This window comes from Neovison vison, chromosome 2 (assembly GCF_020171115.1).
Source record: "Neovison vison isolate M4711 chromosome 2, ASM_NN_V1, whole genome shotgun sequence".
NCBI classification, from domain to species: Eukaryota; Metazoa; Chordata; class Mammalia; order Carnivora; family Mustelidae; genus Neogale; species Neogale vison.
In genome coordinates, this window is record NC_058092.1 from 36065210 (window position 1) to 36080770 (window position 15561).

At 38.9% G+C, this 15561-nt stretch overlaps 1 protein-coding gene across 2 annotated transcripts in view; it reads right to left on the minus strand.

The window, feature by feature from the left end:
- LOC122899912 (intracisternal A particle-promoted polypeptide) overlaps positions 1-15561 on the minus strand; it is a 43111-nt gene that overhangs the window by 8718 nt on the left and 18832 nt on the right. For both annotated transcript variants that reach the window (XM_044238125.1, XM_044238124.1), the window contains exons 6-8: positions 12397-12534; positions 11482-11604; positions 8416-8636 (exon numbers count right to left, since the gene is read on the minus strand). In XM_044238125.1, coding sequence (XP_044094060.1) covers positions 8416-8636; positions 11482-11604; positions 12397-12534 — 482 coding nt within the window. The remainder of the gene's footprint in view (positions 1-8415; positions 8637-11481; positions 11605-12396; positions 12535-15561) is intronic.

Sequence of the window (15561 nt, forward strand, 5' to 3'; positions counted from 1 at the left end):
AGATCAATGGCTAAAGAAGATATGGTATGTGTGTGTACACACACACACACACACACACACAATGGAGTATAGAACCTCTCAGAACTACCCACACAGCCATCAGAAAGGATGAATACCCAACTTTTGTATCAACGTGGACGGGACTGGAGGAGATTATGCTGAGTGAAATATGTCAAGCAGAGAAAGTCAATTATCATATGGTTTCACCTTGTGGAACATAAGGAATAACATAGAGGATATTAGGAGAAGAAAAGAGAATTGGGGTAAATTCGGGGGCGGGGAGAGATGAAGCATGAGAGACTGTGGACTCTGAGAAACAAACTGAGGGTTTGGGAGGGAAGGGAGGTGGGGGGATGGGTGAGCCTGGTGGTGGATATTAAGGAGGGCATGTACTGCATGGAGCACTGGGTGTGGTGCATAAACAATGAATCTTAGAACACTGAAAAAATAAAATAAAATGTAATAAAAGAAAAGAAAAAGAAAATCGGAAGAAGAGATACATTTACAGTACTATATTGTATTTATTGAAAAAAATCCATGTATAAGTGGACCCACACAGTTCAAAACCATGTTGTTCAAGGGTAGACTATAGGGAGAATAATAAGAACCAAGTAGTTTTTAACTAACAGAGAAGGTATTTACAGACATGGAAATGGGGAAGGCCTGAAAGAATCTGAGATATTGCACTGGAACTGGAGTTATCATCATAAACTCACAATTTTACAACATATGACTTACATGTTACAGAAATGCTTATAAATGAATATGTGAGTGAATACACAATGTATATAGGTACATGTATTCCTAGCTCTGTTTACTGAGAGTGCCTAGAAGCAGCAGTATCCCATTAGCCATGAGTAGTCTGAGTGCCTAGACCTTGGTTTCTAAATACTATCCTTCACTAAAAGGAACTGGAGCTTCTTAAAAAAATGGCTGATTCCAGAGCTAAAGCAGAGAAAGTACAAAATGAGCTTGAAATATTTTATTATGCTAGAAAGTAAAGGCATGCTCAATGAATGATGGGAGCACTGCAAAATGACAGGAAGGATTTCCACTTACAGCCACAATAGAATAATTGTTACCAAAGCTGTCCTCTTGCCACAAAGACCTAGAAAAGTGAACAAACCTAAAAAACTAAAGTTCCCAGACAACAGACAAAGAAAAATTGTGATCAGTCAGAAATAGAAACAAAGAAGGTGAACTTCATGGTCATCTAGGCTTTCTGTCTGGTGGGGCTTTCTGCACACCACAAGGAAGGGGATTTCCCAGCACAGAATGACAATAATCTGATTTAAGAGGCAGAAATCAGAGTTTTTAGAGAGGTTGAAGTAGCCAAGATTTGCCAGCAAGACTGCCAGAGGTCCCCTTGTGTCTTCAGCTGAATGCCATTAATCTATGCAATGCATAAAGTAAAACTCCATGAGAAATAGGCACAGAACAACTCATAGGAAGATATGACATAATAAGAAGTATACCTTTGGCCTCTGGCCCCAGTTCCTGACACAGAACTCCTAAATCCCTGGGAATTCCCTGGATGATATTAGTGTCTTCTGTTCTAATGAGGCAACTCTTGGTGGACTCCTTAAATAGCTTCAGAAATGGGGGCTGGAGGTGCCTGGGTGGCTCAGTGGGTTAAAGCCTCTGCCTTCAGCTCAGGTCATGATCCCAGGGTCCTGGGATGGAGCCCGGCATTGGGCTCTCTGCTCAGCAGGGAGCCTGCTTCCCCTCCCCTCCCCCGCCTGCCTCTCTGCCTACTTGTGATCTCTGTCAAATAAATAAATAAAATCTTTACCAAAAAAAAAAAAAGAAGAAGAAGAAATCGGGGCTGGTTGCCAGAAAGACCAAGCCAGAATTAGAAGCTTGCAACTTTTATCCCCACCCCCATTATTTGGGGAGGGGAGGAGGGTTGGGGATTGAATTAATAATCAATTATGCCTTAATGATGAAGTCTCCATAAAAATCTTGGTGCTCCTGGGTGGCTCAGTGGGTTAAAGCCTCTGCCTTCGGCTCAGGTCATGATCCCAGGATCCTGGGATCGAGCCCCATATCAGGCCCTCTGCTCAGCGGGGAGCCTGCTTCCCCTCCTCTCTCTCTGCCTGCTTCTCTGCTTGCTTGTACTCTCTCTCTCTGTCAAATAAATAAATAAAATCTTAAAAAAAAAAAATCTCTATACTATGGTGTTCAGAGAGCATCCAGGTTGGTGAACACATTCAAGTGTCAGAAGGGTGTCACACCCAAATTCTACAGAGACTCCTACACTCAAGACCTTCTGGACCTTGCCTTATATACCTCTTTATCTGGCTATCCATTTGAATCCTTTACAATAGACCACTTACACAGTGTTTGCCCGAGTTCTGTAAACCATTAGAGCAAATTACTGAACCCGAGGAAAGGATTATGGGAACTCCCAACTTGTAGCCAAGTCAGACAAGTATAAATAAGTTAGTGGTTAACCTGAGGACCCACTACTTGAAACTGGTGTGTAAAGTGAGGAGTAATCTTTGAAACTGAGCTCTTAGCCTGTGGAGTTTTTAGGGTCAGAAATGAATGGACTTGAGGGTACCTAGTTGGTGAACATAAGAGAACTGGGAAACAGCTTGGTATGGAAAACACACACACATCTGGTGTCGAAAGTATTGTGAGTAGAAAAACTGTTTTCCATTACTGGAGTTATAAACTGAACAATTCCCAGAGCTCGCGCAAAGCTGGATGACATTTTAGTTTTGACTAGCCAAAATAAAGACACCTTGCTGAACAGCTAGGACATTCAATAGAGACATAAGAAGGGTCATTCTTTATTTAGTAGGAGACCTAAAGGAAACATTACTCTAGACCTTACCTACAAAGCTTAACAATATGTCTCAAAAGAATCAGTCTGATTGGCAAATAATTTAGCTGCTTACCAAAAGTAAACTCAATACTTCCTAAAAGAAGATATAAAATCTAAACACTCAGCAATATAACATTCACTGTGTCCACCATCCAATCAGAAGTTACTAGAAATGTGGAAAAGCAGGAATAAGATGACTCAAACAGGAAGAATAAGTTCAACAGATACAGGTCCAAAAGTGATGGTGATAATGAGAACAACAGACAAGGACTTAAAGACAGATATTATAAATGTGTTCAAGGATCTAAAGGAAAAGATGAACACAATGAGGGGAGAAATGGAAGACATTAAAAACAACAATCAAAAAGATCTTTTAGTGCTAAAAAATATATCTGAAATGAAAAATTCCCTAAATGTCATTAGATACTGCATATTAGAAGTGAGACAATGTAGATTAATGAACTTGAAAACACAGCAAAAGAAACCATCCAAACTGAAGCACAGAGAACAGAACTTCAGTTATGCAGGATGAATAAGTCCTAGAGATCTAATATAAAACATGGTGACTATAGTTCATAATACTATATCGTATACTTGAAATTTGGTAAGAAAGCAACTCTTACCACACATGAGAAAAGGAAAAGAGAACCTGAAACTAATACAATAGTGTATGTTTAACTACACTGGAATTTTTTTAAAAATTAGAATGGCTGGGGCGCCTGGGTGGCTCAGTGGGTTAAGCCTCTGCCTTCAGCTCAGGCCATGATCTCAGGGTCCTGGGATCGAGCCCCACATCAGGCTCTCTGCTCAGCGGGGAGCCTGCTTCCCCCCATCTCTCTGCCTACTTGTGGTCTCTGTCTGTCAAATAAATAAATAAAATCTTTAAAAAAAATTAGAATGGCTAATAAAGACTTCAGTTAAAAAGTTAAAAAAGGGGCACCTGGGTGGCTCAGTGGGTTAAAGCCTCTGCCTTCGGCTCAGGTCATGATCCCAGGGTCCTGGGATTGAGCCCCACATCAGGCTCTCTGCTCAGCAGGGAGCCTGCTTTCCTCCTCTCTCTCTGCCTGCCTCTCTGCCTACTTGTGATCTCTGTCTGTCAAATAAATAAATAAAATCTTGAAAAAAAAAAGTAAAAAAAAAGGAACAGGAAAATATAAGGTGATAAGTATGTTAATTAGGTTGATTTGGTAGTCATTTCACAACATATATCAAAACATCACATTATACACCTTAAATCTACACAATTTTTACCAAGTATACCTCAATGAAGCTGTAAAACAAAAATGAACTTAACCACAGAGAGAAAAAAGATGGGAGTAAAAATTAACAGAGCCTCAGTGACCTGTGGGACAATATTAAAGTGGTCTTACATGCATGTTATTGGAGTCTCAGAAAAAGAGCAGGAGAATATCTGAGGAAATATGGCTGAAAACATTCATTTTGATGAAAGCTGTAATCCCACAGATTCAAGGAGTTCAATGAATTCCAAACAAACACAAAACTCCAAAAAGATACACAATAATAAAATTACTGGAATCCCATGATGAACAGAAAATTGTAAAAGCCTCCAAGGAAAAAAAGACACATTATGGAACAAGGATGAGAATGACTACTGACTTCCCATCAGTAATAGAGCAAGCAGATAATTAAACAGCACCTTTTAGATGGTAGAGAAAAAATTCTATATTCAATAAAGTATCTTTCAAAAATGAAGGTGAAAAAATAGTTTCAAAAAATGAACACTAAGAGAATAAATGCCAGCAGACCAGCACTAAGAGAACTATTAAAGGAAGTTCTTCATGCAAAGAGAAAACATTATAAGGTAGAAACTTAGTTCTACACAAAAGAATAGTAGGACTAGGAATTATTAATATATGCATAATTATCAAAGACTTTCACATTAACATTTAATTTTAAATATAACTGACTGTTGGGGTGCCTGGGTGGCTCAGTCAGTTAAGTGTCTGCCTTTGGCTCAGGACATGATTCCAAGGTCCCAGGATCCAGCCCCACATCAGGCTCCCTGCTCATTGGGGAGCCTGCTTCTCCCTCGCCTCTGCCATTCCCCCTGTTTGTATTCTCTCTCTTGCTCACTGTCTCTAATAAATAAATAAGTAATCTAAAAAGAGAGAGAGAGAGAAAGCTAAAAATAAATTAAAATGGTTTAAAATTTAAAAAAAGAATAAGAAAGTAAATATGATATTATTCAAAGATTTCCTTGATACAGTATATATATAGCATAAATACATGTAACGCACAATGTAAACCCTACAGTAACCACTAAGAAAAAGGCAAAGTTATAGTTAATTGGATAATAAAAGAGAGAAAATGGAATACTAAAACAGTCAATGTTGGGGGCGCCTGGGTGGCTCAGTGGGTTAAGCTGCTGCCTTCGGCTCAGGTCATGATCTCAGGGTCCTGGGATCGAGTCCCGCATCGGGCTCTCTGCTCAGCAGGGAGCTTGCTTCCTCCTCTCTCTCTCTGCCTGCCTCTCTGCCTACTTGGAATCTCTCTCTGTCAAATAAATAAAAAATAAAATCTTTAAAAAAAACAAAAAAAAAAAAACAGTCAATGTAAAGACAGAAAAGAGAGAAAAAAGGATCAAAGAGTGAATTATACAAAGAGTAAAAGTGTAAAACAGGAGTCTAAAAACCAACCATATCTCCAATTACATTACATATAAATAGGAAAAACTCTATAAAGGTTCCTTTTGAAAGTTGAGATTGTCAACCTGGATAAAAAAAGAGATTACAACTCTATGTTATCTTACCAGAGATGCACTTGTAAAGATGTAGATAGATTTAAAGTGGGAGGAAAGAAAAAGATGCACCATGCAAATAATCATCAAAAAATAGCTTGGCTACATCAGTTAGTCAAATTAATATCAGACAAAGTAGACTTAGGAACAAAGAATATTACCAAAGATAAAGACAAATATTTCATGACTATGAAAGGATCAATTCATCAAGAAGACAATAATCTCAACTTGTACACACTTTGTGCAGGGGGTGCCTGGGTGGCTCAGTGGGTTAGGCCTCTGTCTTCAGCTCAGGTCATGATCTCAGGGTCCTGGGATTGAGTCCCGCATTGGACACTGCTCAGTGGGAGCCTGCTTCCCCACTTCTCTCTCTCTGCCTGCCTCTCTTCCTACTTGTGATCTCTCTGTGTCAAATAAATAAATAAAATCTTTAAAAAAAAATTTACAGGGAAGGAAAAATTCTTCCTTTACTCTTAAGGCCTTCTAGCTGGACTAAGAATTAAATTCGCATCAAACAGATTAACAAGAGAAAAAAAAAGTTTTATTACTTACACATACAGGCCCAATAATGTAATTGAGACCTAAAGAAGTGAACAAAGCAGTTTTTATGCTTTTTAGACAGAGACAATAAATCTGTGGGGTTTTGATAGGACAAAGGAAAAGTAACTTTAGGAGCTTCAACTAGTAAGGAATTCTAAAGAGAATTTGGGCTCTGATAATAACTTAGTAAACCAGTAACAAGGATCATTTATACATTCTTCTTGGGTCTAAATTTCCTATCTGGGTAACACAGATGTCTTTTTTTGTTTTTTAAATTTTATTTATTTATTTGACAGACAGAGATCATAAGTAGGCAGAGAGGCAGGCAGAGAGAGAGGAGGAAGCAGGCTCCCTGCTGAGCAGAGAGCCCGATTCGGGGCTCGATCCCAGAACCCTGGGATCATGACCCGAGCCAAAAGCAGAGGCTTTAACCCACTGAGCCACCCAGGCGCCCCACACAGATGTCTTTTTACCTCCTGGTTCAAGGAGGGTACCTTTCAAATAAGAGATTTATTTCCTGCTTTTAGGGGGACAGAGGAGGGCCAGAAAAGTCTTTCTTGTATAGCCTGTCTCTTAAGTAACTTTTATTTAAAATCATCAATATGCCAGGGGCGCATGGGTGGCTCAGTCAGTTAAGCATCTGAATCTTGGTTTCAGCTTGGGTCATGATCTCAGGTTCCTGCAATTGAGCCCTGTGATGGGATCCCGGCTCAGAGGGGAGTCTGTTTCTCTCCCACCAACCCTCCTCCTTCTTGAGTGCCTCTCTCTAAAATCAATAAATAAGTCTTTAAAAAATAATAAAATAATCAAGATGCGAAAGTGGTACATTTTGGGGCAGGCTGCCCTTGGCTCCTACATTCCTATACTTGAATATTTCAACAAGCTTTCTTAATAACTGACAAAGCAATTGCACAAGTTAAAAAGAGTAGAGAAGACTTGAACAACACTAACCAATTTAACCTAACTGACATTAATAGAACACTACACTCAACAACAGCAGAATAGAAATTCCTTTCAGGTGGATAAGGAACATTTACCGACAGAAATCATATAAAGTATGCTCTCTGATCACAATGGAACTAAATTAGAAATGAGTAATACAAAGATCTGGAAAGTCCCCAAATAGTTGGAAATTAAATAACGTACTTAAAAAAATAAAATTTATTTATTTGACAGAGAGAGAGAGACAGCGAGACCAGGAACACAAGCAGGGAAAGTGGGAGAGGGAGAAGCAGGCTTCCCACCTAGCAGGGAGCCTGATGCAGGGCTCGATCCCAGGACCCTGGGATCATGACCCAAGCTGAAGGCAGACACTTAACAACTGAGCCACCCAGGCACCCTAAATAACATACTTCTAACAACTCACTGGTCAAAAAAGAAATTACCAGGGAAATTAGAAGATATTTAAAGATAAATGCTAATTAATATATAACAAAATACATGAGTAAATAAATAAAATACAATATATTAAAATGTGGAGGATGCACTTAAAGCAAAGCTTGAAAATAATTTTTAGTTTCAAATACATCAACTTTAGACCTTTCTTTTTTATAATGTATTTAAAGGTCTTAAATCAATCATTTAAGCATCTACTTTAAGAATTTAGAAAAAAGGGGTGCCTGTGTGGCTCAGTGGGTTAAAGCCTCTGCCTTCTACTCGGGTCATGATCTTAGGGTCCTGGGATCGAGCCCCACATTGGGCTCTCTGCTCAGCAGGGAGCCTGCTTCTCCCCCTCCCCTCTCTCTGCCTGCCTCTCTGCCTACTTGTGATCTCTGTCAAGTAAATAAATAAAATCTTAAAAAAAAAAAGAAAAAGAATTTAGAAAAGAAGTACAAAAATTTTTTTAAACATTTTATTTATTTATTTGACAGAGAGAAAGAGATCACAAGTAGGCAGAGAGGCAGGCAGAGAGAGAGGAGGAAGCAGGCTCCCCCTGAGCAGAGAGCCCGATGCGGGGCTCGATCCCATGACTCTGGGATCATGACCTGAGCCAAAGGCAAAGACTTTAACCCACTGAGCCACCCAGGTGCCCCGAAAAAGGTGTAAATTAAACAAAGCAAAACAAAACAAAACAAAAAAAAAAACCAGAAGAAAAAAGATAGAGAAATCAATGAAACCGAAGATAGGCAATGAATAGAAAAAAACCTGTAACAAACAAACCTGTAAAAACCAACAAAGTTGGTTCTCTGATAAGAAAAGAAAAACTACAAATTATCAATATCATGAATAAAAAGAATGCACATCACAACAGAACAGGTTATCAAAGCATTTGAAATTTCCAACCTACCTCTTCAAAGGAATATTTTTCCACAGTATGAAGAGCATCCTGTGTTTCATTCCACCCTCCAACAGAATAGATACAGTCATTGAGTGCAGCCACACCAAGATAGGCTCTCCTGGTTCCCATCGGAGGAAGTGGAGACCAACGCTTAGAAAGTGGATCATACACTTCAAAAGAACGAAGCTCTATTCCTTCATTGCTGATGCCCCCAATTACATAAATTAAACCTGGAAACAGAATATTTTTATTCAGATGCTACAGAAAATAGAATGTAAATAATTATAAAACATAAGACTTATGATTTATGTCTGCTATGCTGAGACCATATTTAATGTAGGGCTCACATTATCCTTTAAGAGAGAAATTTGACTTCTGTCTGGTATATCATAGCTCATATTTAAGCATGTTACAAAGAATTAGAGGTATAATTTAAAGTGGCATTTAAAGGGTATCTATGTAGTTCATTTGGTTAAGCGTCCAACTCTTGATTTTGGCTCAGGTCATGATCCCTGGGTCATGGGATCCAGACCCATGTGGGGCTCCCTGGTCAACCGGAGTCTACTTCTTCCTCTCCCTTTGCCCCTCCTCCTGCTCATGCTATCTACCCCCCTCAAATAAATAAATAAAATAAAATAATGAAAAAAAGGAATATATAGTTGGTCGTTCAGATGACCAAAATACATTTCTCATCTATATATGGTTTTCATCCCCAATTCTTTGCTCACAGCAAGCTAAATCCTTGGAATTTCCAAGGTGTCCAGAATGAGAAGGGTGTCTTTTGTTATGTTAATGAGGCGACTTAGGGAAAGCACTTAAGGAATGGAGGGTAGTTGCCAAAGAAGTCAAACTTATGATTTGAGTGTGAGAACTTTCAGTCTCAGCCCCTGACCTCTGAGGAGAGGAGGTGTAGAGGTTGAATCAATCACCAATGGCCAATGATTTAACCACTTGTGTCTATGTATATAGTGAACCTGCATAAAAATCCGAAAGGACAGGTTTTGGGTGCCTGGGTGTCTCAGTAGTTAAGCATCTGCCTTCGGCTAAGGTCAGAATCCCAGTGTCCTGGGATCCAGCCCTGCACTGGGCTCCATGCTCAGTGGGAAGCCTGCTTTTCCCTCTCCCATTCCCCCTGCTTGTGTTTCCTCGCTCGTTGTGTCTATCTATGTCAAATAAATAAATAAAACTAAAAGGAAAAAAAAAGAGGGTGCCTGGGGTGGCTCAGTGGGTTAAGCCACTGCCTTCGGCTCAGGTCATGATCTCTGGGTCCTGGGATCGAGTCCCACATCGGGCTCTCTGCTCAGCAGGGGGCCTGCTTCCCTTCCCCTCTCTCTGCCTGCCTCTCTGCCTACTTGTGATCTCTGTCAAATAAATAAATAAAATCTTTGAAAAAAAATAAAAGGAAAAAAAAGACAACTCATTAAAAAAAAAGGACAGGGTTTGGAGAGCTTCTGAACTGGTGAGTATGTGGAGATGTGGGAACAGTGGTGTATCTGGAGAGGGAGGGCATGAAAACTCTGTGCTCCTTTTGCATAACTTGACTTTGCATCTCTTCCATCTAGCTGCTCCTATGTTATGTCATTTTAGTAGTAACATTTTCTCTGAGTTCTGTGAGCTACCCTAGCAAATTAATTGAACCTGAAGAGGAGGGACCACTGGAATCTCTGATCTATAGAGATCTATCTCTGTCACTCCAAAAGCACAGGTAATAGCCTGGGGAGGATGAGTGTTGTAGGACTGAGCTTCTACCTGTGGAATTTGATGCTATCTCCAGGTATGGGTACACAATATTAGAGTTGAACTGAATTCTCCAACACCTAGGTGGTATTCTGAGAACCTCTTCTTGCTAGTAGAAGAGAAACCAGCCCCTACCACCATGCTGAAAACTCTCAGAACACTTAATTTATATGAGAAGATAAAAATCATAAATATAAAACAATTAGAGAACACTATAGTATTACACAACAGGATATAGTCTGTACCATGTAACTTGAACACGTAAATTCTAGTGGAAATCTGAGAAGGTACTCACAAAGCAGAAAGAACTTGAGCTGGGAATAGCAGGTCAAGTTGTTTTAAGGAGCACACTGCTCACTACTCCACAGGTATATAAATCTGCTCTCCAATCTGGACCAAGAATCCAGTTCTACTTGACAATGCTTACCAACTACTTCTCAGGGTATAGTAGACAATTAAAATAATGTTTGTACACCGTTTTAATGTGTGGTACAACATTTTTTAAAAAAGATTTTATTTGACAGAGAGAGAGAGATCACAAGTTGTCAGAGAGGCAGGAAGAGAGAGGGGGGAAGCAGGCTCCCCGTCAAGCAGAGAGCCTGATGTGGGCTCAATCCCAGGACCCTTAGATCACGACCCGAGCCGAAGGTAGAGGCTCAACCCACTGAGCCACCCAGGCACACTATGGTACAACATTTTTCAAATCTGTCATGGCATTATATTCTATGTGGACTGAATCACAATGTGCCCTGTAAGAAAACACTGAAAATGCCAAAAGAAGAGACAGTAAAGATTGTTTTTTATATTCTCATCCTACTTAGAAATACTTACTAAGGACTGTATGGGAGAGAAAGTGACAAAGATGGATGAAGGTTCAAATGCTTATTTTCCTAGTCAGGTTTTCGGCTCATTTTTAATAATTTTTAATTCTTCTTTTGTTTATTTTGGAAAAAATGATTATTTTGGCAATACAGATATAAAGATATAAGAGATTAAAACATATAAAATGTTAAAAACAATACTTCCATACTGTTAGCGTCAATTAGTTAGCTCTAATAGACATAAAACATAGTTTTGTGAAAATAAAGGCTCAAGCTTAGTTTTTCAAAAAATATATTTTTAGGGGAAAAAGAGGATGGCCCCTGGGTGGCTCAGTCAGTTAAGCATCTGACTCTTGCTTCAGTTCAGGTCATGATTTCAGGGTTGTGAGACTGAGCCCTATACTGGGCTCCGTGCTGGGCATGGAGCCTGCTTCGGATTCTCTTCTCTCCCTCTCCCCTTTCTGCTCCCCCCAAAAATAAAATACATTTTCAGAAAAAAATTTTTAGAAAGCAATACCTTGCATTTCACAACACCCGAAGTAGTAGCGTGACATAGCCATGTTGCCAACTACTTCCCACTTATTTTCATCAGGATCAAATCGTTCAATGGTGTTACCTATCTCTGCTCCAACCCATCCACCTGTAACCAAAAAGAAAAATGTCACTTCTGGATAAAGAAGTCTTATCTATGAAAAATGCATTAGAAAGCCTCTAATCTGGCACCTTTATAATGTGAATGATAATCATATGTACCAGAGGGGTTATTTGTCTAAGATCATACAAAAAGTTGGAATCTGACTATAAAACTTGAATCTTAACTCTCTGACTAGTTTTCATCAGAGATTTATTATTTTTTTTTAAAGATTTTATTTATTTATTTGACAGGCAGAGATTACAAGCAGGCAGAGAGGCAGTCAGAGAGAGAGGAGGAAGCAGGCTCCCCGTTGAGCAGAGAGCCCGATGCGGGGCTCGATCCCAGGACCCTGGGATCATGACCTGAGCCGAAAGCAGAAGCTTTAACCCACTGAGCCACCCAGGCGCCCCTCATCAGAGATTTAAAAAAACAAAACAAAAGCTCATCACGTTGCTTAGGAAATAAGGTATTTTGCAAAACTACCTTTTGAAACAGGTATTTTGAAAAACAGGTATTTTGAAACAACTTCTGCACATTCAGAATGGCTATCCTAATCATGAGATTTATAATTAGTTAGCTGAAGTGCTTCACTGGACATCTTACTACACTTTATCTCTATCTCCCTCTTAGAGCTCCACACTTGACAATATTCCCCAAGTAGCTCAAACTTGAAAATTAAAATTTATAAAGCTGAAAAGACAGAAGTTTCTTGTGGGAGGGAAGAAAAATGTCTAAAGTTAACTAGAATCTAAGAATTTAAATAATACCAGATATCCTTAAACCAAAAAGCATAATTACCCAAAGCATAGATAGCCCCATAACACACACACACTCCCAAACCACAGCGGGGGTGATTCATTGATGCTACAGTTGTCCACTGTTTAGTAACTGGATCATAGCATTCAGTACAGTCAAAAATCATTGAATCCTTTTCACCTGAGTTAAATAAAAGAAACACATATCAGAAGGTTTAATAATAATGCTAATAACCTAGAACCATAATACAATCAATATTCAGTAGCATTCCGCGTTATCAGAAATTCAACTATTAAGTCTGATTTTATGCTATTCATTAAAATTAGTTTCCCCAGTATTATTATAAATCAATAGCACTATCATTTATTAAAGCCCATTTAATGAAGCAAGGCATCATTTTCCTATTATTTCTAATTTTGCCACCCAAATAATCCATGTAATTTTTGAGGATAAAATTTGTACTTTAACACTTCTATGTTTTTTCATGTATTAGTTTGGATACCTGGCTCTGGTATAATTTGAATTTTAATCCAATCCTTAACTAGTAACGAAGAGAAAATAAAAATTTCTAAAAAGGTACCACTTAAAATAGAATTTTAAAATAGACTATACCTAGAAGTTAGTCTAATCAAAGACTGTACAAAACCTCTGGCATATAGAATTTATAAACTTCATTTAGGTAAAATTTTAAATTAAGGAAAAGCTAAATAAATGGAGAGCTATATCATGTTCATGAATTAGAAGAGTGAATGTATAGATGGTTATCCCCAATCTGATTTATAGATTTAACATAATCACAATTTGAAACACACTTCTTTTTATTGTGTTAAAATACAAGTAACATAAGATTTACCATCTTAACCATTTTTAAGTGTAGAGTTCAGTGATGTTAAACACATTCATATTTTTGTGTAGCCATGCCACTATCCACTCCCCAAATTCTCTACATCTTATAAAACTGCAATACTATCCTGATTCAAACGATAAGTCCCTATTCTCCCCTCCCCAGCCCCAGACAGCCACCACTATACTTTCTGTCTTTTATGATTTTGACTAACGTACCTCATATAAGTGAAATCATACTTTATTGTTATTTATTTTTTCCAACTAACATTTTTTAATTTAAATTCAATTAATTAACATATGTTATTGGTTTCAGAGGTAGAGGTCAGTGATTTGTCAGTCTTATATAATACCCAGTGCTCATTACATCACGTGCCCCCCTTAATGTCCATCACCCAGTTACCCTAACACCTCACCCCTCTCCCTTCCAGCAACCCTCAGTTTGTTTCCTATGCTTCAGAGTCTCTTATGGTTTGTCTCCCTCTCTGATTTCATCTTGTTTTATTTTTTCCTCTCTTCCCCTATGACCCTCTGTTTTGTTTCCCAAATTCCACATATGAATGAGATCATATGATAATTGTCTTTCTCTGATTGACTGATTTCACTTAGCATAATACTCTCTGGGTTCCATCCACATCATTGCGAACAGCAAGATTTTTTTATGGCTGAGTAGTAGTCCATCGTCACACATTATTTTTAACAACAGATTTGACAGAAGAAAACAGATTTGATGAACTAGCTCTAAAATTTACATGGAAGTACATAGGGCCCAGAATAGCCATGCACTCTCACACAATAGTAATAGTAAGGGAAGAAACTGTCCTATCAGATAAGCTTATCAGAATTAAAACAGAGCTATAGTGGGGTCCCTGGATGGCTCAGATGGTTTAGAGTCTCCTTCAGATCAGGTCATGATCTCCAGGTCCTGGGATGGAGACTTACGTCGGGCTCCCAGCTCAGCAGGGAGTCTGTTTCTCCCTCTCCCTTTGCCTCTCCTTCTTTCTGTCTCTGTCTCTCTCTCAAATGAATAAAAAACAAACAAAACAGAGCTATAGTAATTGAGATAGCAATACACAGAGAGACCAAAACAGAAAAGAAATTCTAGAAGCAGATACCCACATATATGATTACCTGATATATGACGAAGTTTGCTCTGCACAGCAATAGGCAAATAAAAGCTTTTTATGCTGAGATAATTGGTTACATATACAAGGAAAAGATGAAACTGTTCCCTACTCCTATTATCTCAATTCCAGGCAGATTATAGACATACATTTAGTTCTAAAACTAAAATTTTAGAGAACAATAAAGGTATATACCATCATGACTTTGTAGTCTTTCTTTCTTTATTTTTTTTTAAAAGATTTTATTTATTTATTTGACAGACAGAGATCACAAGCAGGCAGAGAAGCAGGCAGAGGGAGAGGAGGAAGCAGGCTCCCCGCTGAGCAGAGAGCCCGATGCGGGGCTCGATCCCAGGACCCTGGGATCATGACCCGAGCTGAAGGCAGAGGCTTTAACCCACTGAGCCACCCAGGCGCCCCAGGGATAGATTTCTTTAAAAGGATACAAGAAACACTAACCATAAAGGGAAAATAAATAGCAGAGTTAGCCCCATTAACATGAAAAATATGTTTATCAAAAGATATAATAAAGGAAAAAAAGATACTTCTTAAAAAAAAAAAAAAGAAAAGAAAAGTAAAGTCCTTAAGCCTCTGCCTTCAGCTCAGGTCATGATCCCAGGGTCCTGGGATCAAGCCCCATATTAGGCTCCCTGCTCAGCGGAAGGGAGCCTGCTTCTCCCTCTCCCACTCCCCCTGCTTGAGTTCCGTCTCTCACTGTCTCTCTCTCCATCAAATAAGTAAATAAAATCTTAAAAAAAAATACCATAAAGAGAGTGAAAGATGAAGCAGCAGAGTTGCAAAAAGTATTTGCAACATATATAATTTTATGAGGGCCTAGAATCCTGAACATATAAAACTACGGTACAGAAAAGAATCAGCACAGCTGGGCGCCTGGGTGGCTCAGTGGGTTAAGCCGCTGCCTTCAGCTCAGGTCATGATCTCGGGATCCTGGGATCGAGTCCCACATCAGGCTCTCTACTCAGCAGGGAGCCTGCTTCCCTCTATCTCCCTCTCTGCCTGCCTCTCCATCTGCTTGTGATCTCTCTGTCAAATAAATAAATAAAATCTTAAAAAAAAAAAAAAAGAATCAGCACAGCAGGCCTGAGAATTCCTAACCTTAGAAAGGCCTGCTTGCAAAATTGACCCTTGGCTGGAGTCTGGAAACAGACCTCGTTAACAATTCCCTATACTGATATAAAAATTTCTCTAAATAATAAGAGTGGCTTTTGGCAGTGATAAA